The following is a 12,023-nucleotide window of genomic DNA, read 5'->3' on the forward strand; positions in this document are numbered from 1 at the left end:
GTGCAGGTAAGAGTGGGTGGCTGGTGGGGGGGATTTCGATGGAAGATGACAAGGGAAAATTAATTATTTATCTAATTTTCCCTTGTCATCCCCCGTCGAAATCCTGCCCCACCGCTCTTGCCTGAACGGGCCCGACTGCTTTCTAGTCTTTAACTTGTGACTTAGAATGTGACTTTACTATTAACTTTTTCATTAAAGAGGGTTTTTAATTACAGTTCCTTAGACCAGGCCTTGGGATATCATAAAAAAGTTACTAGACCTGCAGGTCTAGTGACTTAAATAATCTACTCAACCTATTTGTAATGCTCTTGACCCTCAAACTGGTTTCAAATGATGTGATTGTGGGCAAATTATTTCATTCATTGAGTCGCCATTTTCTTAATTATCACATATGAGAGCACCTTCAAATGTACGAGTTCAGCATGTCTGCTGTACAAAAACTATTTTGTTTGATTTACTAGACTTAAACTTTCTTCCCACATATAATTAAAAACTAGCTACATATAGGATGCACATGACCCCTGACTTGCCTCTTAGGGCCCGATTCACAGAACTAACTTAAGACAAAATCCTAAACTTACTACTTTTGGTATTCACAGAAGTTAGGATTTTGTCTTAAGTCTGTCTTAAGTCTGTCTTAAGACAAACTTAAGACAAAATCCTAACTTCTGTGAATACCAAAAGTAGTAAGTTTAGGATTTTGTCTTAAGTTAGTTCTGTGAATCCGGCCCTTAGTTCCTTAACAACATTTTTTTATTAGGGCGGGGGCAGGAATGTTTCAGAAATCATGTTTCAAAACAATCACTTTTAATAAATACATAACTAAAGCATAAAGTGGTATCACACTGTCATTTGTAATCAGCAGATTTTACATTGAAATGGCCACAAACCTTTCCACTGACATGCAGCTTTCCTGATAAAACTATATAGGTGTCGATTCCGATCCGGTAAAATCCCCGTCCGTACGAATCGTATCCGGAGCCGTTTCCGTACGACTCGTACGGACGCCGTACGACCGGACGATTCCGATCGGCCGACCAGGACGCGATTCGTACGGTACACGTCGATTCGTACGGAAAAGCGCACGATCACCTACACACCGTACGGCGCGTACCCCCCATGATCGCAGGGGTACGCGGCGTACCCCTGTGAGCATGCGGGGTACGTGCCGTACACCCAGCGTACATGGGGTACGTGCCGTACACCCACCGTACATGGGGTACGGTGCGTACCCCATGTATTCTGGGTGTACGGCACGTACCCCGCATGCTCACAGGGGTACGGCGCGTACCCCTGCGATCATGGGGGGTACGTGCCGTACCCGGGGGGGGCGTTCCGTACCTTTTTCGGCACGAACTCTGCGTGTACGACTGTTTTCAGCTCCCGTAGGAAAAGGGTCGTACGGTGCGTACCCGACACGAATCGTACTTGCTGGGTCGTAAAAACCAGCCGCGAACCGTAGTGATGTCGCGTACAGCGGGTTCCGAGTGAGACTCGTACGGAGATTTGATTCGTACGGAGTCCTGTACGACTCGTACGGAGTTCGCCTCCTGGTACGGATCGTACTTCGTCGTACGTACGGGACGTTTACGGGTACGATTCGTACGGGCAAAAAACGCTCCGTACGACGATTCGGAGCGCATTTTACCGGATCGGAATCGACCCCATAGTGTACAAACGGTAATATTTGGAAATAGAGTTTATACAAATATGTGTCACATACACATCAGCAAGTAAAGTGTTTTGCTCCTATTTAACTCTGTTTGATTCACACTTCTTAATTACAAAAAACATTGCTTTTGTAATTCCTGATATATTTTGAAATATTTGTAATATTAATTTACAGGCAATTTACTTAAATGGTTTGTGTTAGAGAAAAATAACTGACATCTTCAGACTGCTCACTTGACAAAAACCTCTAACTCTAGTAAGAGAAAGAAAAATAAACCACATTTTCCAAGCAGCAATTAGTTAAAAGACAAACTGACATTTGACCTCTTTCCTTGAACAAACAGCAAATGTGTCAAGATAAAAACAAGATTTAATGGCATCTTTATTGCTCATTCACTTTTTGCATGAACAGAACATTTGTTCCTTTCCAGCCTGAGTTTACTCACCAGATGCTTACAAAAACTCGACCTGCTGGCTTCAGGACTCTTTATTACTGCTAACCAGTGAGAAAGTGCTTGGGGACTTTAGAACATGGTAGAATTGGCTTAAACCCAATTGCCCATTTAATTTACTTAACTCCCTAGTAAATTGGTACTACCTGTGCCCAGGTCGTGTAAATTAAATGCCACTAGTGAGCCTGCAGCACTGATTGTATCCACCACATAAGTAGCCCCCCTAAACATGCTTTAGGTCCAATTGCAACCTATGTGTGCAGTTTTGGATTGCCATTCTGAACTGGTCAAATAAACTTTTGCCAAGGCCTAAACTTCCCTTTTTAATACATAAGTCAGCCATAGGGTGGGATCTAAACAGCCCATAGAGCAGGGTGTTGTGTATTTAAAAATGTGGACATATACTTTTAAGTGTTACATGTCCTGGTAGTAAGAAGCTCCTAAATTAATTTTTCACTACTGTGAGGCCTGCCTCTCCTATAGGATAATCTTGGGTTAATTTATTACATTTAATAAGCAATTACTTTTGTGTGAAAGTGGGTTATTAGTTGAGGGTGGTGAAACTCTACTCAAGCAGCAACCACAATCCTTGTCAGGGTGTGGCAAAAGCAAACCCCAAATAACCTGTGGTCCACCCTCTGGTAGCGTGGCACAGAGAAGTCCGGTTTGACCTAGAGGCAATGTGTAAATTATGCAGCACTTCACACTAAATTAGAAATATAGAGCAGCAATTTATTAATAAATCAAGACCAAAACAACAAACAGTTGAACCGGAGATATACAATTTTTAAGATTTAAGTGAAAATAGAGCCAAAAAGCCCAAAGGACTACTTGCGGCAATCTGGTCATGTGAAACTGGGAGAAAGTCACAAGTTCAGGCTGACCGTGATGGAGTGCAGGTCAGATACAGGGACCAGGTTAGGTTAGACCAGGTTAGTCCTGCTGCAAAGCTATCTTCTCAGTCTGGTGCAAAGAGTCACGTTCATGGTGGAGTGGGCTGTGAGGAGCAGGGAAGTGTTACTGATGGTTGTCGATGTAGCTCAAAGGGTCGGGCTGACAGAACTTCGCAATGACGGGCAGTGCGAGAGATAAGGTTTTGGCATCAAAGGGCTACTTCGCGAGGGATGTATGACAGTAAAACACGGTTGTTTTCAACGCGGTACTTTACATCGCAGAGTTTACAACGCAAGTCGTTACAACGACTTGCGTTGGAGGGCGAGGATTTAGGAATCTTATAATTTTATATTCCAACACCAGTCCCCGTAACAGTAGGGAAGGTGTTGGAATATAAAATTACAAGATTCCTTATCCCACAGCGCCATCCAGCGCAAGTCGTAGTAACGACTTGCGTTGTAATAACAGCGTGGTAAAGGTCGTGCCGTGTAAACACTGCATTTAAAACGACGTTTCCCCTTCGCGAGAGTCCAAAAACTTCATTCACCTCCACTGAGGTCACACCAAGGGTGCAAGACCTGAGAGTCACAACTTAGGGCTCAGAGGCTTACTCCAGCTGTGTCTGGGTGCTAGTTCAGGTGGTGAGGAGCCTGTTATGTCCCTGTGGCTCTAATCAGTAGGCCATCTGACTAGCCCTTGGAGTCATTTTGGGAGTACTGAGTTCAGGTTGGAGGGCCAATCCCTCTGACTCAGGCAGCAGGGCAGCAATTCATCAAGGCAGCAGTCCATTAAGACAGTAGTCCAGCAGGGCAGCAGTCCAGTAGAGTGGCAGTCCTTTCAGCAGCACAGCAGTTTCCACAGGTCTAGAATTGTACTGAGGAGTTGGTGTCTGAGGTCCAGTATTTATACCAGGTGCCTCCTTTGAAATGGGAGAAGTTTCTAGAGGTTTTTTCCCTTTGAAGTGCAAAGGTTTTCTGCCTCTTCTGCCCTGACTCCTCACTAACTACAGTGGGTGTGCAAACCTATATGTGGCAGCAGGACAAAGCCTATTCAAGTAGGGCTGTGCCCAGATACGTCCTCACAACCTGACAGTGGGGGCCCAATCAGGCCCACTTAAGCCCTCTATTGTGTGTAGCTGTCTAGGAGAATTACACAAAACCCAACTGTCAGCTATACCCAGTCATGTGACCCAGAGACAGGTGGCAGGCACTAAATGCATAAGGCAGGAAAATGCCCACTTTCTAAAAGTGGCATTTTCAAAATTGTAACTGAAACCCCGACTTTATTGTAAGAGAGAATGTTTCATTACAATTCCAAAGACACCAAACATGAACTGGTTACCTGTTCCCATTCACAAGTTACAGCTTATTAACTGTAATAAGGTAACACCAGTGTTCATAAGGGTGAGGTTTGTATTGCATTAGTGAAAAATTAATTTACAGATTTTTCATTACCAGAACATGTAAAACTTAAAAGTATGTGGCCAATTTGTAATTACACTGCACCCTGCCCGCTGGGTTATCTATTGGACAGGCAAGGTGCTTCAGAATCTCATTTAAAATGGTCCAATCCTTTTAATGCAGGCTGGGATACTATGAATGTATATTTTGGAGTTGTTATGAAGTAGCGCATACATTAATCTAGTGTATGCGCCTACCTCAGAGTCAGTCTTTTCGCATGTGTTCCACATGCCCACAAAAAAAACAACTAAACAATAAAATAACATTGGGTGACATTTCCTCTTGTACCCAGAATTGTATTGTTAATGTCGTCTGTGCCCACTGCTCATAATGATCTTCACATCATTTCTCACTATTACCCCTTGAGAAAGTCATACAGGCTAGAGACTTGCCTTCCACCTTCATGCTTGACAGCTGTTTGCACCCAGAGTCTTAAGAAATTGAAAGAGAACTGTTGCATTGACCCTAATTTTGTACCCACCTCCAAACAGATATGGTTCCAGAACCGACGAGCAAAGTGGAGGAAACATGAGAAGGTTGGACATTTTGGAGGCTTGCAACATCTCATGGAAATTGACATGATCCCAGCCCCAAAGCCAAATCCCCCGGTAAGAGCCAATTGCCACAGAGTGCAATACAATGCTCAGCGACGCATCATGCTATTGTGGACCAGAGAGGTTGTTGGCTGAAAATTGTAATTTGCCTTCTATGCGTGCATTGATTTTCTCACAGAGGCCAGCAGCGGGCCATATATAGAATCAGAAGGTACAAAATATTCAGTAATAGATAACTTCTGCTGCCACTGTAGACTGACAAGCCAGGGGCTACAGGTGGTATTGCTGACTCAAGGATTTGTCCTAGAAAAGGTGTGTGCCAACTTATCTAATATCCTAAATGGAAATGCAAATGCAGTAAATCCATAATTCTGTGGTAATTGCTGCAGCCACAGAATTGCCTATTCTCGCCAATGCCCATTAATTTATTGACAGTTTATTCAAGAGAGGTAAACACAACCTAAACATTCTAATTCCAGTCATTGCCTGTTGTTTGCTGTGACTCTAAAAAAGACATCTTTTTCAAGCTAACCTCCCAACAATCAACATCTAATACAAAAAATGCATAATAGGCACCATGTATAATATGGTACTATATTGACATCTCGGGAATCTTGGGATTCTGTTAACATTTACAAACTACTCAGCTTTTAGCCATATTGCCCAGTTACCCTTTAAGCATACATATCCTCTCTGAACAAAACAACAAATAAACTAAAGTTATGGTTAACTTTAGTTTTAGCACGTTAACATATGTTTAAAAAACCTTAGCATTTCACAGAAAACAAAAAACACTGATAAAGCTGAGTTATGATTTCGAAATCAAAACCAACAAAAACTAGTGAAATTCGCAAATTATGGTTAGGACTGCAATCCATAATTCACATAGCTACATAACCATCATAATTTACACAGCAGATGATGTGCTCTTGACCTCACACTTTGTGCCCGATTATGATCGCTGTGAATCCGCATCCTCCGGGCCGGCGGACACTGAAAAGACCCCCCGCCAGATTAGGATGGCTGGGGGGTCATATTTCCGTCCGCCGCTTTTCTGCCGCGGTCGCCTTCCGACCGCGGCGGAAAAGCTCTAATATGGTGGCGGTGTCTATCAGACACCGCCAGCCAAATTAGGATGCCGACGGAGACATGCTTTTCCACGGCGGGTTTTCCGCCGTAGAAAAGCTTGTGTAGTTTGAGTATGGGGGCCGTTGTGGGCCCCCAGGAGTGTTGGGGGTGGGTGGTGCACATGGGGGGGTACCTATGGTACCCCCTGCCTTTGCATGCCGCTTCGTGCATGCAAAGGAAAACATGCACATTTAACCTTGCGGCGGGTGCTGCCTGAAGCAGCATCCGCCGCAATGTTAAATATAGGGGATGTGACCACCAGGGTGGCGGTCACATCCTAATTCCGAGGGAGGGAACACCGCAGCCCATGCGGACGGTCCCTCCACCGCGGGGGAGGCGGACGGACGCTGGTCCGTCCGCCATCCTAATCGGGCCCTATATGTGGCATTTGCAAACGTCATAATTAACATAAGAAATGAGATTATACATTATATTAACCTTAAAACTGTGAGAGAGACAAACTTGAATGTTTTATTATGTATTGTTTTGAGTATTTATTGTTATTTAATTAAGTTGTACTTTGAGGTGTTGTTATTTATTTGGATAAATATTGTGAAGTCTTAAGCATTGCAATTGTGCTCAGCCGGATAGCTACAAAACCTTCCCTCATATCAGCACTACCAAATGTGAAGGTTTTTTATTTTCCCATCCCTTAGATCAGCCCAAGGAGTAGGGAACCCTACCCCAGTCCGTTATTCCAACTTCTCCCTTTTTCTCATATACCACAGTATCCAAAGATGCACCCATTGATCCAGTGAATAAGAAAAGTATTCTGATAGTGTTTGTGTGTCTGTGTAGCAGATCTGCAGATACCGTGGCAAAAACATTATTTGTCCCATATTTGAGAGCAATAATTGTTTCTCTTTTACTGTAGTGTAGTTCCTATTATCCCAATAGGCTCTGCGCATTGGAATAATACCTCCAATAGTATAGACCTAGACCAGACGTTAACTAGGTCGTCTACTGTCGATATTAGACTTAAAGTTTTGGGTTTGCCAGATAGCTCAGAGTTCACTAGAAACTTTCTCGAATAGGCAAGGAGGAGTTGAACCTCCCTGGATAGACAAGAAGGGATTTAGTTTCTGACAACCATAGAACATGACAACTTTGCTCTCCCCTAATCAAGAGTGTATCTCTAGAGTCGTGTGAAAACAAAAGACAACTTATTTTACTCAGTCAGTACGTGCATTCTTAGTTTCACCAGATTGTAGAGAAAAGGAAGAGACGGGCGTGTTCAATAAAAGATGTTATTTATTGATCAGTCTCTTTTCTCGTACAAGAGAAATGGATCGATATTATCGCAATACTTATGGTTAAGTAAAGTGCATACAATAAAAGCAGAATTATAAAATAATACTGTAAAAACATTGATATGGTTTCTAAGCCATACGTTATTTAAAATGGATAGAATATATACATACACATATACATTTAACTAATCGTACTCAACTGGTGCTTCTAACCACGCCTACCCCAGTGTACCTGACCTAAGCCTAATACGTGGGCGGGGATAGAAAGTAGCAGTTTAAGTTAAGTTTGTTTTGCCAAGTGACTGACTCAAGAATTCTCTGCAAGGGGTCATTCAGCTCCGTACCTGAGGTCTAGGATGGTTGAGGGATAGTATCTCTCGTCTGAGGTCTCACACTGTAGGTGGTGATTATCCCTGGGTGTTGTCTTTGGGAATATCTAGGGTCTGGCCTGGTCAATGTGAACCCCTGTGTTTTGTTCAGGAATCTGTCTTGACAGTTATTAGTATCTGTGGGCCAGATCAACCATTGTTTCCAATCAGGATTTGTTCTGTTTTGGTTTAATACATAGTTTACGTCTATCTCTTCATCCGCAGAGTTATTGCTGTTCATTGTTGGTTTTGGAATAGACGGTTTATTTAAGTCTTTGATTTTGGCTAATCCAAGACAGGTAGTTTGTTGAATAGTTTCATTCAAGAATATAATTTGTTCTGGGATCATGCAGGCTCTAAACAATGATTCTATACCTTGTACTTGCCATTCTTTTGTACCCCAAACACTTTTTACTTCAACATTTTTGTCCCAATAATCAAAACCAAATGTATTCATTTGTTCAAAAAATGAGTCAGAATATATCAATTTCGTGTTTGTAAGCATGGTTTTTGTTCCTGTCTCATTTGACAATTTGAAATAAAATGTTTCAGCATCAATTGTGTTGAACCCTGAAAAGTATGAATATTTGTCATAAAAGGTTCTTGAGCTTCCTTTTGGAGGGGTTGCACAATGTTCCCATTGATTATAATTTAAAACATTTCTAGGTTGTGCAGATTTATGTAGAAAATGGTTACCATAGTGGTTGTAGCAGTACATACTATCATAATTAGATGAACCCTGCAAATAATCATGTTTGGTAAATTTAGCAGACATCACTAGATCAGACATCATGTTATTAATACTTTCAAAGTCCCAATCATCAGCAAATGAGTTTGGTTTTACAAAGTCACTCAACGAGATCTTAATTTGGTGTGGATATTTGAGGATCTCAACCGGACCATAAATTTCATAGTCAGTATTGTCCCATGCTACCCCACCCGGTATAGGATTGGCTGTGAAATTGACTGAAGAAAGTTCTCTTTTCTTGACGTGTGAAGACGTGTGTGGCTTGAGGATCAAGTTGATTCTCTGGCTTGCTGTGTCCATTTTAGCATATTTTCCCTCAATGAAGCGTCCCAAACATAGTATCATGATGAGCCAAAGTATCAGGATAAATACACCAAAGGACACCCAAAATTCAATCCACGGAGAAATCAGATAGGTTTCTTTCAGCTGTTTCAAAAGTTCCTTAGCTTTATCTTTAAACGTTTTTGTTGATGGCTGTGTCTTTGATTCACTTAGATCTTCAGAAGAATCATCAAAGTTGATGAAGTAGCCGGATGCCGTTCTGTCTATTGTTCCAATTGCTTCAGGATTACTGTTTCTTGCAGCTTCAGCATATTCATTTGTTACTTCATTGTAGGTTGGTGTGTCTCTACTAAATGTTTTTATTTGGGTTTTCAGAGGTGTGAGGCCCATTGCATTGTTGCATAGTCCTTGTTGTTGTTCTGTAGGCGTTTCGAATGTGATTAGCCTTTTAGTTAGCACCTCTGTATTTGTAGCAAACCTCGGTGTTCTACTACTTATCGGGAGTCCACTTGGCCTACTGTTTGTTATCGGCCACATGATTGTGGTTTTACCAGGTCGATGGATACAACTCGGTTCTCCTTTTTACCAGCAAGCGGCGGTAGTACAACTGATCTTGTCCCGTTGATGGACAAGACAGGAACTGCTTTTCTGTAAGAAGGCCCAAATTCCTTCTTTACCGCGATCTTTTCTCTGACTAGATCCCCGACTTTTGGAATCCAGACAGGTCTTGCTGGGACAGGTGGTGGTTCTTCAGTGGTTGTTGGCTGCTGTTTCAACTTTATGTTGCTCAGGTCTTTTCTTGTTTCGTTTAAGTCCTGCAAAATAGCCAAACGGTCTTTGATATCAAAGCCTTTTTCTTTCACCACTGAAGTCTGACTGTCAAGATCTAAGACTAACATCCTAGTTCCAAACAACAATTCGTACGGACTGAATCCCCTCAGAGAATTTCTTGGCAAGTTATTTAGACTACGTTGGACACTTATTAGATGTTTGACCCACCCAGCTCCCGAACCTAATACCTTTGCTGTTATAGATTGCTTTATGCCTTGGTTTTTTCTTTACACCATCCCGTATCCCTCAGGAAGGAAGTGAGAAGAGTCCCGCTTCGCTATGCTCATTTGGCCGTGCTTTCCCACAAGCTTGAGGGCTAAAGTGAAAACATTGGTCAAACGTAGCATGCTCCTAGCGTATATGCCATTTAGACTCGCAAATCTTGATATAATAGTTCTGGCGTCAGCCGAAAGTTGGGGTCTACATTATAAGTGAAAACTAGTCTCTGTATGTTAATACGACGCATCTTTCATATTGGGATTTATTTTTTATTGTTGATCCTTTCTGGTGTGAAACTCCAAGGTAATATACCATTTCTTTCACCACTGCGATTTCTGTTACAATTTGGGCAGTTTTTTACAAAAATGGTATGATGCAGGCTCATGCCTGGCCACCAGTACACTGATTGTAATTCTTCCAGAGAATCTTTTAGTTTGAGGTGTCTGAGACCCTCGCCCATATGTGCGTCTGCTATTAACAAGCCTCTCCTGTCCATGTTTGGAATCACTCTATCCCCCACTCCAGGGATTCGAGCAAAAGGAACGGAGTTCGCATCGATTATTTATGTATATTTGAGTGGGTAACTGATCGGTAACGCTGAGCAGTCGCCTTTTGATGACGTTTTCACCGCCAGCATTGTTTCACCGTCAATGTATTTTACTGCACGCTTTTTTCTAGCTACGGAAGCCGATTCAGTTGCTACCGCTGTGGCTTTCTCAGCCAATGAATTCCCTGCAACGTGAACGCCATCACGCTGATGACTCAGTGAGTGTATCACGTGAGTCTTTGGTAGTTCTTTCTTTAACAGAACTATTTGTTCCCAAAGCAGTTTTTGCTTTATTGTTGCATCTGTGTCATCTTTGTAACCGTTTTGAATCCATTTCTGTAAATCGCTGTTATATGATTTGACGCAGTAATACGAATCGGACACTATGAGTGTCGGGAATTCGCGATCTGCATTATCTAGCGCCATTTTCAATGCTATTATTTCAGTCTGTTGTTCTGAATTAGTTTCTACTGAGTGTGTTTTTGTTAATAGAGGTCTTAGTATACCTCCGCGCCACACTTCTTTTGTAATCTCACATGTGGGGTTGTATGCTTGTTCTCCCCAAACGGATGGTTCAGCATGCCCGTCTGTATAGATTACACAAGCGTACTGTCGTAATGGCAGAATGTCGATTGGCAGAGGGAATATTCTTTCATATTCTAGATATTTTAGTTCCTCTAGTTCTGGATCAAAGTAGTATTTTACTTTGTCCATTGTAATGGAATTCACCCATTGTATCCATTCCGGATTCAATGCTGTTGTTGGTAAATTACACGGGGTTGTTAATGCCTCAAAGGCTGATTCTGCTGTTCTGACTGTGATGTGTCTACCGTCAGCTTTATCTTTTTCTCTAGCTATTGCGGTTTGAACTGCATGAACAATGTTTTCTTTAATGCTGAATTTCTTTTCAGCTTCTGTGTACAAGTGTGATTTGAATGCAATTGGTACCTTTTCTCCCTCATTAGAGGTCTGGTATGTGAATCCGCATCTTCCTGGGATGACTCGAATCACAAGGTTGCATGTGTTATCACGTGTTTCTAATTTTGTTTTAATTAACATATCTGTTTGTAAGGATCTCAGAATTTCTGTGTGTTTTTGAGTCCAATTGGTTTTTTAAAAATCTGGTTTTATTAGATCATAAAGGGGTTTGACCCTTTCTGCGTAATTTGCAATGTATGTTCTTCCGAAATTTAGGAAGCCTAGAATTGACTGTAGGTTTTTTAGTGTTCTAGGTGCTTGGAGTACGGCACATTTCTCTAGGAAATTGTCAGCCAGGCTTTTGCCTTCACTTGATAATTCATATCCTAAGAACAGGACTGTTAGATGGGCAATTCTAGATTTTTTAAAGTTGAATTTGTAACCCTCTGCTGCGAACCCAAGTATTATGGTGTTCACTCTCTTGAAGTGAGTATCCAAGTCATCGTCCGTTAGGTATATGTCATCGACATACGATAATGCTTCGTCATCATATGTTTGTAGTAACTCTGTTACTCTCGCTGAGAATACTCCTGGGCTGTTCTTGTACCCCTGGGGTAACCGACAGAATTCTTTTTGAGCGCCATTTATTGAGAACGCTGACAAGTATCTGCTCTCTGGTGCTATATTTTGACAAAAAAATC

At 41.9% G+C, this 12,023-nt stretch overlaps 1 protein-coding gene across 2 annotated transcripts in view; it reads left to right on the forward strand.

The window, feature by feature from the left end:
- LOC144769432 (ALX homeobox protein 1-like) overlaps nt 1–12,023 on the forward strand; it is a 131,625-nt gene that overhangs the window by 96,211 nt on the left and 23,391 nt on the right. The window contains exon 4 of one of the 2 annotated variants that reach the window (XM_078653528.1): nt 4,969–5,085. The exons of the other annotated variant lie outside the window; for it this stretch is intronic. Coding sequence (XP_078509654.1) covers nt 4,969–5,085 — 117 coding nt within the window. The remainder of the gene's footprint in view (nt 1–4,968; nt 5,086–12,023) is intronic. 2 annotated transcript variants of the gene reach the window in all.

Source organism: Lissotriton helveticus, chromosome 1_1 (genome assembly GCF_964261635.1).
Source record: "Lissotriton helveticus chromosome 1_1, aLisHel1.1, whole genome shotgun sequence".
In the NCBI taxonomy this organism is placed as follows: Eukaryota; Metazoa; Chordata; class Amphibia; order Caudata; family Salamandridae; genus Lissotriton; species Lissotriton helveticus.